The sequence below is a fragment of the Mustela nigripes genome, chromosome 2 (genome assembly GCF_022355385.1).
Source record: "Mustela nigripes isolate SB6536 chromosome 2, MUSNIG.SB6536, whole genome shotgun sequence".
In the NCBI taxonomy this organism is placed as follows: Eukaryota; Metazoa; Chordata; class Mammalia; order Carnivora; family Mustelidae; genus Mustela; species Mustela nigripes.
Window position 1 is genome coordinate 30,447,984 of NC_081558.1, and position 16,106 is coordinate 30,464,089.

Below are 16,106 nucleotides of genomic sequence, written 5' to 3' on the forward strand. Positions count from 1 at the left end.
CTCAAGGTCGGAGCCAGCAAGGTCCCTGAAAGGAAGTACATATTTCTAGAAAATGATGTCTTGTTTCATTCTGACTGACTGTTGTCTGTCATTTGGTATTCGAAGGTCATCAGAGGCCTCTATTTCCATGAGCTGGTCACATAGGTGTCTCTGATTCAATGATACTAAGGAGAAATGGCATAGCAGGTCTCTCTAGCATAGCTTGAGAAACTGGCAGTCTCAGGATTAAGCCACAGACTAGAACACAGTACTGGATGAGTCCTTAATAACAATCATTTGGTCTGAGAGGAGGGATGTGGGAAGTGTGGAAAAATGGGAAATGTTTACCAGCTTTAGTTATTGTTTAAATTAAAAAAGAAGAATGTTGAGGCTCCTTGCTTGGCGTGGAGCCTGCTTCTCTCTCTGCCTCTGTCTGCCACTCTGCCTGCTTGTGCATGTACTCTCTCTCTCTCTCTCTCTCTGAGACAAATAAATCAATAAATAAAGTCTTAAAAAAAAAGAAGAATGTTGAATTATTTGTAAGGGATACTTGACATGTTTTCAAATAGAACACTGTACAGAAAGAGGCAGGCATTGTTGCTTAGCCTCAAAATGTTACTGTTTGGGCATATCCAAGATAACATTCTAATCTGACATCCAGAAATGAGGGAGCTTTATCCTCAGTTTCAACAAGCTCCGTATTTCTCAAAGGTTGTGTGTTGCAATGCTGTATCTCTCATGTAACAAATGATGACAGTAAGGTTGTATGAGTAAGGGACTTGCTCAAGGTCACAGAGTTTGGAAGCTAAGGTATAGGCTCCATAAGGTGTACTTCAAAGGCACTAGACAACATGTTCTTCAGAAAAACATGATCCCAAGTTTTTTTGTTTTTTTTTTTAAAGATTTTATTTATTTATTTGACAGAGAGAGATCACAAGTAGGCAGAGAGGCAGGCAGAGAGAGAGGAGGAAGCAGGCTCCCTACTGAGCAGAGAGCCCGATGCGGGACTCGATCCCAGGACACTGAGATCATGACCCGAGCCGAAGGCAGCGGCTTAATCCACTGAGCCACCCAGGCGCCCCAACACGATCCCAAGTTTAAGCCAAGGTTATTCTATTGTAGCACAGAAGTGATTAGTGGTAAAGATAAGAGCAGGATCCCCTTTTGACAAAATCAACTTGCTATTTTTCATCATATATCTCCAACCAGGGGCTACCCTTTGGCTTAGCAAGGTCCATAGGTTGCCTGAAATGCAAACTTATGGGGAAGTATTTTTTCCCTGGGCATTGGTTCCCCAAATTTCATCAAATTTTTAATGGGGCCTGTGACAGTAACCCTTGCAACCCAACTCTCACTACTCTCCCCATAACCCAGCTCAAAGAGAAAGAAGTTAAGATCAGAATGACGTGGCTTGTTTGGAAGGACTGCATAGCATCTGAGTAGGTGTGTGGGAGTTCTTTAAATATGGCCACAATTGAGTCAGTCTGAGGAGGGACTGTAAGAGCTACTGAGGGGAAAGGAGGCCAGTCCTAGTGCAATCCTTCCTCTCCTGGAATGAGGTCAGCCTTGTGAAACTCAGCTGAAAAGGACATCTTGGGAAGCTCCAAGGAGAAAGAGATAAACTGGACTCCATCAAACTTAAAAAAATGTGTTTAAAGAAAGCGAAAAAGACAACTGGTGGAATGGGAGAAAATAGTTGCAAATCATATATATGATAGTGGTCTAGCATCCAGAATATATAAAGAACTCTTTCAGCTAATAAAAAGACAATTTAATTTTTTAATGGGCAAAGGATTTAAATAGACAATTCTTCAAAGAAGATTTACAAATGCTCAACAGACATGTAAAAAGATGGCCAACATCACTGCAAATCAAAACCACAGTGAGATAGTACTGTACAAACACTAGGGTGGCTAGAAGAAAACAGATTAATTAGAAGTATTGGCTAAGTCATAGCGAAATGGGATTTCTCATACATTCCTGATGGGTATATAAAATGGTGTAGCTACTTTGGAAAGCAATTTGGCAGTTCCTCAAAAAGTTAAACACAGAATGACCATATGACCCAGCAAGTTCAAACCTATGTATATATCCAAGAGAGCTGAAAACACAGGTCCACATGAAAATGTAGGCCCACATGAACATAAATGTTCATGGAAGTGTTACTTGGAGTAGCTACAAAGTGGAAACAACTCAAATGTCTATCAACTGATGAACTGATAAATAAGATGGGTATAGCCATATAATAAAATATTATTCAGTACAAAAAGGAACAAAGTGCTGATACATGTGACAGCATGAATCTTAAAAACATGGTGTCATATGAAAGATACCAGTCACAAAAGGCCACATGAGATTCCATTTATATGAACTGCTCAGAATAGGCAAGTTCTTGGAGACAGAAAGTAGGGTGGTAGTTGCCCAAGGCTGGGGAGGGAGGGTTGGGGAATTATTATTCATAGGTCAGGTTTCTTTTTAGGGTGATGGATGAGTCTTACAATTGATTGTGGTGATGGTTGCACAGCTTTGTGAATATACTAAAAACTATTGAGTTGTATATTTTAAAAGAATGAATTTTATGGCACGTGAATGACATCTCAATTTTTTAAAAAAGAGCTCAAGGGGAGAAAAATTCAGGAGAGAGAGAATTTTGGAAAGTCTGAATTCAAAGGGATCTTAATGAATGTTATAGCTCACCAAAAGCAGAGTTTTTTAAGTGGGCTCTGTGAAGCTGGAGAGACTTCAGGTAGGCAGTGAAGAAATGGAGAGGTGGAAAGGAACATGGTAGCTTGAGTACAGGGCTTCTAGACCCCCTGCCCTCCACTCTATCTAGAGCAGCTCTCATTTTATTTCACATGCTGGTCCTTCTTGGTAAGGTCTGAAGTACTGACACTGCAGCTCAAAAGAGTGTGAATTAAATTAGAATAGGGCTATTAGGGGCACCTGGGTGGCTCAGTTGGTTAGGCAACTGCCTTCGGCTCAGGTCATGATCCCGGAGTCCTGGGATCAAGTCCCACATCAGGCTTCCAGCTCCATGGAGAGTCTGCTTCTCCCTCTGACCTTCTCCCCTCTCATGCTCTCTCTCACTCTCTCTCTAATGGACAAAGAAAATCTTAAAAAAAAAAAAAGGAGGATAGGGCTATCATTTTATAGATGAGAAAACTAAGGCCCAGCTCATTTGTAACACAGCTGGAGTAAGAACCCTGGCGGCTGAACACCCAACCTGTCCTTCAGGTGTGAGCCCTAATTTTAACTCCTTTTTGGATAGTGGGCCTCCACACCAATGATTCTCAAACCGTGGTCTTCAGACCAGTCGGCAGCATCAGCATCACTGGGGAACTGGTTAGAAATGCAAATTCTTGGACCACACCCCAGACCTCTCGGAGCCCTTGGGGTGAGACCCAACCATCTGGGTTTTGAGAAGCTCTCTAGATGAGTCTGACGCTCACTGAAATCTTCAGAACCACTGCTCTAAGTCACTCACATGCAGCACATGGAGCCATGAAAGAGAACCAAGGGCCCCTTACATTTGCCCCTAGTGCCTAGAACAAAACCCCTGAGCAAATGTCCCTCCAAAGAAAGTCAGTCTGGAGCAAACACTAACAGGGGTGTCTGAGGAAGCAGATTAGTAGGGAAAGAAGGTTGGAGATGATGTTGCCAGGAAGAGAATACCACCAACCCACATTTAAAAATGGAAGGTGCTGGTAAGAGAAAATAAATAACGAATAAGGAGCAAATATAATTTAGTAAGAATTCTGAGCATGTACGGCTGGTATCGAAAGATCTGATTTAGGAGCAATTTATGCCAATTGGCAACAACACGAGAGTTGCCAGAAATGTTTCTGAATTAATTCTAAATTGGTATATGAATATCTAGCTGGCTTGAGGCCATCGGAGAAAAATGATCATGATAGTCTTTAATCAAGCCCGAGTTGCTGCTTCTTTCTCCTTTACATTTTAAATACCACTTTGGAATTGGAAACTTAGCAAAGGACTAACCTTTTGGTCAGGGAAGATTCACAATCAACTCAATCTAAGGAAATCAAAAAGTCTGTGATTTCTTAAAAATTCAGAACCTGCTGGCTTTTACCCCTGGGGATGGGGTAGCAGAGTGATACAACATTTTACATCCTGGAGTTGCTTGATGAAAGAAAGAGAACCCTCCTGTGGTCCAGATGTTCAAAGTGATAAGATGCACTTCAAATATGAAAATGACTTGCACTCTGGAAAAGAGATCTGTTGGAGATACCAGCCTAATAAATAAGGTCATTACATCTTATTTGACTTGAAGGAACTTTATGGCCACCCCAACTCCAGCCACGAATCACTTCCAAGTGACTGGCATTCTCATTAGCACATGCCTTAGAAATTTACTTAACAAACAGATACCAAACATTAATCTGTAGCTTAACCCACAAATGTTAGAAGGATATTTCTGAAACTAGTAGACCAGTGTAGATGGAAGGAATTTGTAAAGTTTTCTTTTACATGATCAATGGAGGGGGAAAAAAAAAAAAAATCTGCCTTTTTTTTTTTTTTTTTTACCTCTTGGCCCATTTCCATGCTGCAAAGTTTTGTTGATTGAGCTTTGGCATCAACCATAACATTAAACATGGTGCATATTGACTGTGGGACTCGAAAATCTGTTGATCGACTGGTTTTTTGCAGCTTAACTTCAAATGCAATCCTGGTTCTATTAAAACAAAGTGGGAAAAGACCAATTCAGCATTCATGGCAGCAGGTGGAGGAGACATTTTCTGAGAGGTCAGTGAAAAAGAAAATTGAAGGCTGTAATCAGTTTCAATCGACAATGACTTCACATGTGTTCTTTTAAAAATGACTTTCCCAACTAAGGAAGGCCTATTCACGGAGACAGCCACGGAAACCCTCCCTTTCTCGGCAGTACACGGAACACCTGTAGCTCAGTGTATTTCTGTCTATAGTTTACATGCTATGGAGATCCCTAATTGCAGGAGAATGAATGAATTAACAAAAACCCAATTATAGCATTATAGCATATGTAAGTTCTCTCACATTGGCAACTGCCTACCTTGAATCACTTCATTAAAAAAACAAAAAACAAAAAAGCAGCTTCTAATCTTCAAAATCTCATGGTGGGGGAAAAAAATCTTAAATGACATTTATTGGTTTTTTTTCCCCCTTTTGGTTTTGAAGGAGACTGAAGTAAAAAAAAAAGAGTTCTAATTATTATATATGGCTTTAAAAACTAAAAAAAATAAGATAAGTAACTTTGGGGAGGAAAGTAAAATTAGGAGGAGTGGTATCAGGGGACTTCCACTCTATTTATGGGCAATGTCTATTATTCTGTGATCAGAGTATATATCTCTATATATTTTTCAGAGTATGTATTTTTGATAAGTGAAAATGGCATAATATACTTACCAATTCAAGAACTGTGTAATGGTGCAAGCTTAATGGGACATAATTCTGACATAGGTCACAATATGATCCCGGCAATGTACTTACTGTTCACAGGAAAAACCTAGTCCCACATGGCCAGCTGGTAATACAGGTGTGAGATTTAATCCTTGGTATCGGCATTGTATAGGGGACCAGCTATATTTTAAAAGGTTTTAGAGAAGTGGGTCACATCGTTTCATGTCTTGAAAGAAAAGCACCTGGTTTGTAAGTGGCTTTATGAAAGCTCCTTTCGCCCAATGCATCTTTTCAGTATTGTTTACCGTCAAGTTCTGGAGATCATGCAGCCACCAGGAAAGCGTTGCTTCAAGAGGTATTAGTAGCAGTTTTCTAACAGTGCAGAGGAGGACCACATAGCTAGTTAGCTCAGGAAAGGATGCCAGCTTGCTAACACACCCTGAGTGCATTCAGGGAAGCCAAGTATAATTTCTAAGGTTGGAAGTCTAGTTCTTAAGAAAAAAACTTAAAACAACAACAACAAAAACCAACCCTTAAAGCACTCCTATATATTATATGATCATGTTAAAGATAAATGTATCTTGGCTTCCAAAGACTCATGCATTGAAGTAGCTTTCTAATCATGATGATCATTTTAAGCTACACTGAAAATACATCCTTTTCTAGTTTTGTGAAAAGGAGGTCTGATGGGGACTGAGTTGGACAGGTCCCTCCACTGATCTTCTAAGGCCGGCATGCTAGTTCCAGCCCAATTGGAGAAAGGGGAGTGCTACATTTTTCCCCTACAGCAAAGTAAATGCCTTCTGTTTTCACAGTGCATTGCCCTTGGAGGGTGTGAAAAGGGGAAACCAAATGTAATATTAATAAGACTGGGAGGGCTCCACAGAGCAAAATGCCAGGGATGGAGAGGTCACTGAATTCAACTGATTGTCCTTGAGGACAGAGTTAGGGGGTCATGTTTCAGTAGAACACAGTATCTGATACAGACTAGACTAGAGGCTCTGTCTTGACCATCAGATGAATGATGTAAATTTCTCAGAAACTTGGAAATGAAGGGTGATTGATTGACTTTGGATGTTGCATATTTACATCTATGAAATAACATCCTTACAGTGATGTCCTTCTAGAACAATGGCCACTTATTCCATCACAAAGAGGAAAGCAATTGTTCTAGGCTCTACTCATGTAGATTCTGTGTCTTAAAACACCCAAAGACATTTTCAGGCTTTGCCCTCTGCATCTGGAGGTTGGGGGATGATATTTGCACTTATATTTGCAGTTGTCTGCTTTTGTCTAGGGCCGTAATTGGAAGGGTCATCAAGAAATTTAAGCCTCTGATATCAAGTGTGACTGTGTAGTCATCCACTTCTGTTAATAAAAGGTTACTTAAGAGCTACTATGTGCCAAACATGATGCTGGGACCTGGGGAGGGCCGAGAACAAAGTAAGATATACTCCCTGCCGGTGAGGAGTTCACACTCTTTGTGGTGGCTGGCCACAGAGATTTGTGGTAAGGGATAAGATAGCATCACTGTCTTCCTTTCACATCCCCGTCTTCCATTTTCCCCCATCAACTCCCCACTTCCTACTCTTTACTGGAAAGACCGTCTTCTCAGAAGGGCTTATATGCCTTTTTGTACAATTGTGTGCATAGATCAGAAGCTGGTAAGTGTTCATTCTAATGTGCCGCAGCCCTGAGTACAGATCAGGAGAGAACTTTTCATCACAGGGGAACTGCCCCGTAAGAAGTTTCGGTGGAATGGTTTGGCTTCAAGAAAAGAGTTGCTTTTTCTAAAACTGATGGAGACTATTTAGGAAATGGTAGAATTCAAAATTCTAAGGAAACATTTTGACCTTGGATTTGAACAATAGGCCTGTCTTTGGTTCTATGAGTAGAAAGAACGAACTAAACACAAAAAAATTGGATTGCCTGGACTTTGAGGCTCCAGAAGTGCAGTCAAACACCTACCCAGACTCCCCACAGCACGTAGCTCCTTCTCCAGTTCCTCCTGAGATGTTCACCCGCCTGACCCTGCATTGTTCTTTGCTCTTTTGCCTTCCAGTTTTGATGCTATTCCTTTTCTTTTCTTCTTCCAAGATATAAAATTCAGATCACTCCCAGACAAACCCAGCCCCCATCACCCACAACTGATCCATCAACCAAACTATACAACATCTGGAGATCTGGAGTGGCCCATGCTGCTTGTGGTCTTTCTTTCTTTTTCGTCTTGAATGAAGAAAAATAATGGAGCAGTTATGAACTGGAAGAGGAACTTGGATGTGTGTCTGGGGATAGACAGGGTGATGATAATGATGTTAAACCAGAGGAATTCCATCTCTGTTCCAGGAGGGAAGGGACGCAGTCTCTCATTCTTCATGGCATGGTATGCCAGGAATGTAGCACTGGGCCTGGCAGGTAGGAGGAGCTAAATACTCTGTTGAATAGATGCATATTGTTCTCATTTTCTTCTCTTCACCTTCTCAGAACACTCTACCTGGGAACTTGCACTGCAGCATTCCCACCTCTACCCAATATGCCATGGCGACAAAGCAGGAAATTTGTAGGAAATCCAAATGGATGTTTAACGTCTCCTGCCCCCTCACTGATGATTAGTTAGATTTGGGGCAGGACAACTCAGAGTGGGCACAGAGTAGGTGCTCAGTTCATGTATATGGAACAAATGATGTTGCTGAGATCCTGTTCACATTTCTGCAGAGACACTCACTTCCTGCTACCTGTTCGGATATCCTGGCTCCAGAACTGCTTATACTTCTCTTTTTTCCCACTAACCATCCCCTCACACACACACTTATATCTTACACACATATTTTCTAAGTAAATATTGTGTGTCAGGTGCTACTAGATACCAGAGATATAAAGAACAAGAACGACATGGATCCTCTCCTCGTGGAGCTAAGTGAAAAAACTGGCTACCGTATCATGTGGGGTTTGGGACAGATGTGGGGCAGGTGAACAGGAGCTAGACTTGGGTGGCCACCACTCCAGCTGACTTGGACAAGCAATCACCTTCTCCAAAAAAATCCAAATTATGGCCAGTTAGAAGAGGGGCCACCTACCATTCCCCGAGTCAGAGTGTAGTGGGGAAGATGTGCAGGGCCCATCCAGCCACCTAGGCTCACCTTTTTACACAAGATTCAATCATGTCACTTGCCATCAGCTTCAGCCGTTGTTCCAGGTGCTTTCCAAACTCTTCCTCGGGCCAGTGCAAGTCCCGAATGAAGGTCTGAAGGGCATCGAGTTTCCAGAACAGATCTTCTGAAGTGCCTGATCCATTACTGGCAGGATAAAAATTAGAAAACAAGAGTCACCCATAGGCCTTGGGTTCTGGAAAAGCTGACACAAAGACAACTAGGTGCTAGAAGGCTTAAGGCAAACAGTGGCTTCAACATACAAAACGACGCGTGTTGGCGGTGGAGGTGGGGGCCGTCTCCACCGGCAGATTTTGAGTTTTACCATACATGACTTAGTCTGCGTTGTTTGGCCAATTATTCCAGACCAGTGAGAAGTCTGAGGAAAGGTGTTGCCCCACAATGACTCGGAGAATGGTGTATGGTAAAAATCAGCCTTCTTTTAATAACCACATTAACACATGTGATGATTCAGATGAAGGCCACGAACCAGAGGAAGAAGTAAGTTCCAACGGATAATAACTACATGGCACCATGCAGTTATTAAAATTCAGGGTTTCATGCATTTCCCCAGCTCCCCTCCAGAGCGGAGGTCTCTTGGAGATTGCACAAGACTTTCAGTTTTAAAAGGACAGTGCTAACAAAGTGGTGAGCGAGGACCTGCTTTCTCTCTTGAAGAGCTGGAAAGAAACTGGGGTGACTCAAATCAAGACGAGTACACCTGGATACCTTGAGTCCAAGATTCTTGTTCAGTTTGGTTCTCACTCCAATTATCATAGACCAGCCTGTTGCATAGGCAGCCCCAGGACGAGGTGAGTTGCGGGGGTGGGGAGTGATGCGCCGACAAAGGATATCTGCAAAGCTTTAGGGCTCAAAACCTGAGCTCTTTTACCATTGCACCACCTTACCCGGTCCCCTGTACAGATGGAGAAATTGGTCTTGATTCCTTTTTGTACAATGATGTCTAGGAAACTTTTACCTGGGGCATCCATGGAAAGCCTGTGTGTGGGAAATGTTCCATCTCTCACCCTCTTGTCCTTCTCTGGCTGGCTTTCTCTTTGGTTAACAGTTCCATTTGGAGCTCTGAGGGGTGGCCACCCACCCCCCCTTCCTCGCATACCACTAATGCTAACACGGTAATTTATAAAATGTCCAACACACCATGCATTACCACTTGTTCTGACATCGTCTATAGAAACAGATGAGAGTGGGTGTTTCTATTGTGACAGATGCCAGCTGCATTGAATTAATGCTTCAGAGAGAAATATAGCTAGTGCATAAACGCATACACAGCTACTGTGGGGTGGGGAGGGGACAAACTCCCAACATGCCGGGAGGGAGCCTACGGCCTGGACCAACAGGGTAACGTTTCCAAGGACAGACCAGCCTGAGGTCAGTATGTAGATGTATCTGACACGAAGGAGCAGGAAACATGGAAACACATCCTTAAAAATGAAAAGTGGCAAAGGAGGAAACTGGAATTATGAAAAGATATAGAATCAGGCATTTCCTGGTGGGCGACTGAGGATCTATACCTTCTATTCAGATCCTGCCATAAGCACTATTCAAAAGCGGGGGAATGCATTGTTTCTCTATGAAAGTTCGGCCTTCCCCCTACCACCATCCTATGCTTGGGAAAAAGAAACCCCAACTTTGTCTAGTCTAAACCCCGTTTTGGAACTGCATGATTGTATGTTTTAAATCATTAAGTACATATGAATGCAATAATTGGTATTTATTACAACAACATTTTGACACCCATCTGGTTTCAGAGTTTCAAAAAATTCTTCTAGGGTTTTTTTTTTTTTTCTTTGAAGAGCTTATTATTAAGTTTTGACATGAGGAAAAGAATATTTTCTTTTTATTTTTAAGATAAACTGTTAATGTTAAGGCAATAGCACCAAGATTATTTTGATTGCTGAGCAGTTACCAAAATGTGTTCCCACTCATGCCTTAATTAATTGAATGGAGACCATTATCTGCTTTATTACAATGTCTTGATTCATATCTTTTCAAAAACAATGCCACGGAGCATGCATAGAAGAAGGTAAGAAAAGCTTTCAGAGGTTTATATTTTAATTTTTAACAGATACTACCTCATCTAACTTTTGATAGAGTCATCTTAGCATGAATATGATTTACTTTTTTTTTAGAAGAATTTTTTTTTCAGTTATAAATTTTTGGAGGTTTTTAAATTTGTCTTTAAAAGAGAATCAGACACACTGACTATATGATTTCATCATGCACTTGTGAACAAATAGAGGTTTTTAAAAATGTTAGGCAACTTCACAGCAGCCAAGTAGAGCAGTCATTTAATGCCCTGTTTCTACCTGGATCACTGCAGAAATAAAAATTATGAGGGCCGTCTAGATGAATGTGATTTTGAGATTTCAAAATATCACTGCTAGCTTCAGATCATTTTTTACTCCTTTGATAATAACACTTCTCTTTGAAAATGTGCCAATTTATTCTTTCAAGAAAAAGCTTATCTGGCCTATAATTAGCTCTGGTCTAAGAAAAGGATCAAAGGAGGGTATAGAATCACTAAACCCTATTTCACTTATTAAATCATGCACATGGTTTTAATTTAATTTCCCTGAGGTAGAATTTAGGGGTACTGGATCTTCTTCTTGCCAAGGGAAATAGAGAGCGGGTTCACTTCCTAAGCTAGAAGTGGCGGCTCAACCTCAACCGCAGAGATGCTGTCTTTAAAGGGTTGGCCAGGACTCCCAGAAACACAAACCCTGTGCATTCCTGGCATTTGTATGGATGAACGTAAAGAATGGCCCTATCCTCAGACCACAGATGATACAGCTACTGCAAAACTTAATTATTTGTTGTTCGACTCCTGCATTTTCAAATTTAGATATCTTCTTGCTACCTAGATCCCAATGCATCATTGCATGATGACCTTGAAAAGTATCTTTACATAACATAGACATTACTGAGGCTTGATCCATTCAGGAGTTTTCATTTAGCCCTGAACATACTGTTACTATATCCTGCCATTTGCTGACACCAGAAATATGCTTTATGGTTTAAACAGTCTCTAGGAATTTTTTATTTAAAGAAAACCCCAACTTCTAGGTAAGTGTGCTTCCCTCTTATATTTGGATCAGGCCAGAGAGGCCTGGACTGCCCATCAAAGAGGTTTCTTGGGACTACTTTTGAATGAAGAACTCATAGAGTCATGGCACCTGAATTAAAAAAAGAAAAGAAAAGAAAAGCAGCAACAAAAAACAAAACATGGGCAGACTCCTTTTGCAAAAGAATTCAGGAAGTGAAACATAGTCCTCAAGCATTCAGTGGGCGTAAGACAAATTGTTAGTGCTGTATATATAGCAAACGTCTTACAAACACGCTGCATGCCAGAAATAAACAATATTGTCTCTGTATGATCAGCAAAATATGTCTAATTATCCATCTCCATCTCTGTTATATAGGATGTATAGAAATAAACAATACATATCCATGCCAAGATCACTTAAATTTAAATTAGATCTAATGTGAACTGAATACACACTCAGCATCATACATAGCAGCCATCCATGACGGTGCCGAAAAAGTAGGCATTTGTGGGATGCCTAGAGGGATGTTAACTGGTAGATTTGGTACTTTGGGAAGGTTCACATTGGGTAGGTTCACATTGGGTAGGTTACTGGTTAAACTCCTGTGGAAGAAACAGACAGAAAGAAAAAAATACCATCACAGTGACAATGCAGATGTGGCAGAAGCACATGACAATTGTAAATAAATTGGCTAAGTCCACAGCAAGACGACAGTAAAAACTCAAGCAACACACTTCAGAAAACAGCTTACGGATGGGGAGCTGTGGTGTGGTTCAGTATTCAGAGAGAAATGACAAAAATGAATGGAGAAAAAATAACCACAGAGTGACTTAAAAGTGTGGAAACTCAAAGACACCTATACACAATGATCACATTATTTAAATGCCTTGGTGAGGGGCTTTTGGTTTCCAAATCCACTGCCATGAGAGTCTAGACCTTGTGTGATACTAAGAACTTGAAGTTCAAGAAATTCTTGGCATCAGTGCAGCTGGGCTGCTAGGGAAATAGCTGGAATTGATAGCAACGGTGACGCACTTTCATTTTCTTTTAGTCATAAATTATTTTTCTGGAGGCACTTTTCTCAAGTCAGATATTAGATACAAGGAATGATGGGAAGTTCCCCCGCTTGAAAGTATACTTTCCAACTGTCACTCCTGAAGACAGGTGTGTGTAACAGGGTGTCGTAGTTGATGGCAAAGATGAGGGAATTGTATCAAGAAGAACGGTTAGCTTTTAATAATTGTATAAAACGCTTAAAGACACGTCCTCCCCCAACTAAGTCCAACTAAAACAGAGAAATGTTTACACGTGCAAAAAGATACCTTGGTAAAGAAAAGAATCCCAAACTCCCCTCTAATTCTAAATGCTTGGAGCACAAGTGGATTTCAAATGGGGCCTTGTGTTAAAGTAGTCAGCCACCCTTGGAAGTGAGATAGAAACTGGGAGAAAGAAGGCAAGGTTGTAGAGGTGCTGAGGAAGTTCCGTCTCTTTATCTGTGTGATTGTTTCAAGGGAGTGTTCAGTCTGTGAAAGTTAACCAAGCAGCACATTTTTTCTGTAAAAGGCTAAAATTAATAAAAAGTTTAAAAATGTGACCTATACCACCTTTTGGTTTTTGAATGAAGATGGATCAACTGATGTGATGGAGAGATGGATAACTTTATGAATAAAGAGAGGAAATAAAACAAAACAAAAACCCCAACTCGAATCGAGCAGATCTCTGTGGAGGGACTGTGACATTTACTGCTCCACAAGCTGGCACCGTGTGTCTCTGTAGTGGCATTTTAAGGGTGTTCCATCCAGCCAAAGTCACTGGCACGGTAGAGCCCAGCCTAACTCTGCATCTGAGAGGAGCCTTCCTGTTTAAGTGGAGTTGACAGAACTTTGGCAGAGGAGTTGAGGGTTTCTTTTTGGATCTTGCAGAAGAGCAAGTTTTGCCAAAGCAGCTCTGCCCCGGGCAAGCTGTGTTTGACTAACAGAACTCTTGCAAGGGCTGGAGCTGCCTCTGGGCTTGCTTAGCAGGGCAAGCAAGCCTCCTGAGAAGTCAGAAATCCTGGAACTTACAGAGAGTCTGAACCCCTGCCTCCCTCCAGAAACAAGGTACTCTCTCACAATGGCAATATACATGGAAAAACCTAGAATGCAAAATTGCCAACCTAGCATTCTTTTCCTTAAGGGAAACAGTTGTCACACAGGTTTGTTCTTTACACCTCACGTTTTGGGAAAGCCAGTTACACTTCTCTTCTTGGGATGAGAGGGTGCTCTTTTGGGAATGGTCAAGAGATAAGCTAAATAGGACTATGAAGCAGAAGGAACAATGGAACTTTTTCTTCAATGTTTCTCTGTTTAACTGGAGAAGCTGCCTCTGAAGTCTGTCCCAGGTGGCTCTCAGACTTAAACACTGCCATTTAACAAAACCGCGGTGATTTCCATGAAGACATGTGTAAGCCTACATAAGCAAATGTGATCATTAGATGATACACGCACTGAATAATGATCAAGGAATTAGGAGATCTTTAGAGATGGCCGCCTGACAAGTTAAAATGTCAATTCTAATCAAATTAAAAGTAGCTAGGAATGAATAACATACAGATGTATGCAAAAGCAACTTAAACATATTAGCGGATGGTAGGTACACAAATTAGAGAAGAGCTTTGTTTTGCATGTGCAAATTTGAAAAATACTTATATTAACAAAAACATACTGTATTTGTAAAATATGACATTTTGGCTGGACTACTGTGCTGGATTCATGTAGAAACATTTCCTTCATGTGACATACTATAATGCTCTATGTTTAAAAGACTGAAACATGGTTGATATTTCTGTTTAGCAAAATAAGAGAGTATACTATTAATGTTACTAATATTTTATCTGGATATTAATAACTTATATTAATAATCAAAGAGGCAATTCCCAAGCATAATATACATGTGACAAGGGAGAATTTTCTAGTAGCACTCAGGTCATATCAGACTCCAGGAGTTGCTGGATATAACAAATTATTATTTTAGAGGGCCCTTTAGCAACTACCTAAAAACAAGCCCATCACATGCTTCTCTGTGAGAATCATAATGGGATATCTGTGGATAGTATCAGAAGTGTGAATTGCAATCCTAACAACTGATATATGTTAAAAATTAGACTCATTCTGGGACACCTGCCTGGCTGAAGCAGAGGAGTGTGTGATCTTGATCTTGGGATTGTGGGTCTGAGCCCCATGTTGGGGCTAATAGACCTAAAAAAAAATGGACTTATTCATTGTGGTAACTCTGCTAAAAAGGGATAGCTCCTATTCCGGTCAAATGCCTGTCCCTAGAGCACTAGATTACAAAATTCTCATCTGTTCTCTCTCTCACCTGGATGAATGTCATGAACGTGCATGCCTCGTTTCTAGGGATGAAATAACTAGAGGTAGAGACATCCCTAACTTCTGAAATAAATTCTCATCAAGATTGTGTCTCCATGCAGAGAAGATATGGTTGGGTCATCTCTCAAAGACTTCTGGATGGGGATAGATTTGAAACTCAGAATGACTCACACTTTAAAAGCCATTTGTTTCATGAATGTACATAGTACATCTTGTCTTCTTTTGGTGCTCTGGACCCTAAAGCCTTTCCATGTGCTTATACTTAGGTCTAACCCTAGGCTGGGGAGGCGGGCACTCTCTGCGATCTTTCTATAGTTCAGAGTGGTGTTTCCCAACCTTTTATTCATTAGCACTACCAGGCCCCCAACTGCCTTCCCCATGAGAATTAATACCACTAATATGTTGTAGATCTGTTTATGTACTTTAGGTAGACCTGTGCTTTATACATATATATGAAAGAATAAACATTTTTTTTTTTTTGTCCCTCTGCCCTGCCAAGAACAAATTTTTACCAGCCTGCGAGCTGTAAAGCCCTATTTGAAAAGTATGACCTAGATAATAAAGTTCTGAACTTCATGGACTTTTAGAACCTCCCAATCAACTTTACAACCTATGGCTTACTTCCTTCCTCATCTGTGCTGGTCAGATTCAAACATTCACTGTTTCTATCACATACCTCACTTTTCCCCATGTTTCTATGTTCTCTTATGCTCTTTCCAAACACCCTTCCCTTTTGGAAATCTTACTCTCCAAGCTATTTCCTTTTTGACTCCTCAGGGAAGACTGCTTCCCTTCTACTCTATGCTCTCATCACTCTTTGTTATGTTATTTGTACATTGATAAATATTTAAAGTCATTTTTCTTCTGTGTATGTTGTTCAGACCCAGCCAGATTGAATCCCTAACCAGGGAATTATATATTTTCCTTTTTCTCCTCCCCATAGTTTTTCTATTGTATCCTTACAATTTTCAGGCTGTATGGTTCCTTAATCAATGTCAGTCAATAAATACTTATCGAGCACCTGTCCCAGCCCTGTTCCAGGTGCTAGGGAGGCAGTGGTGATCAAATGTCAGGGGGTGAATATGGAAAATCACATTTTCTAGAATGCTAGTGTTGAAAAAGTCTTGAGTATTCAAAACACTTGT

At 40.8% G+C, this 16,106-nt stretch overlaps 1 protein-coding gene across 1 annotated transcript in view; it reads right to left on the minus strand.

Moving 5' to 3' along the window:
- CADPS (calcium dependent secretion activator) overlaps window positions 1–16,106 on the minus strand; it is a 472,322-nt gene that overhangs the window by 74,549 nt on the left and 381,667 nt on the right. The window contains 3 exon segments of the mRNA XM_059390086.1: window positions 4,525–4,672; window positions 8,517–8,672; window positions 12,049–12,195. Of these exon segments, the coding sequence (XP_059246069.1) occupies window positions 4,525–4,672; window positions 8,517–8,672; window positions 12,049–12,195 (451 nt within the window).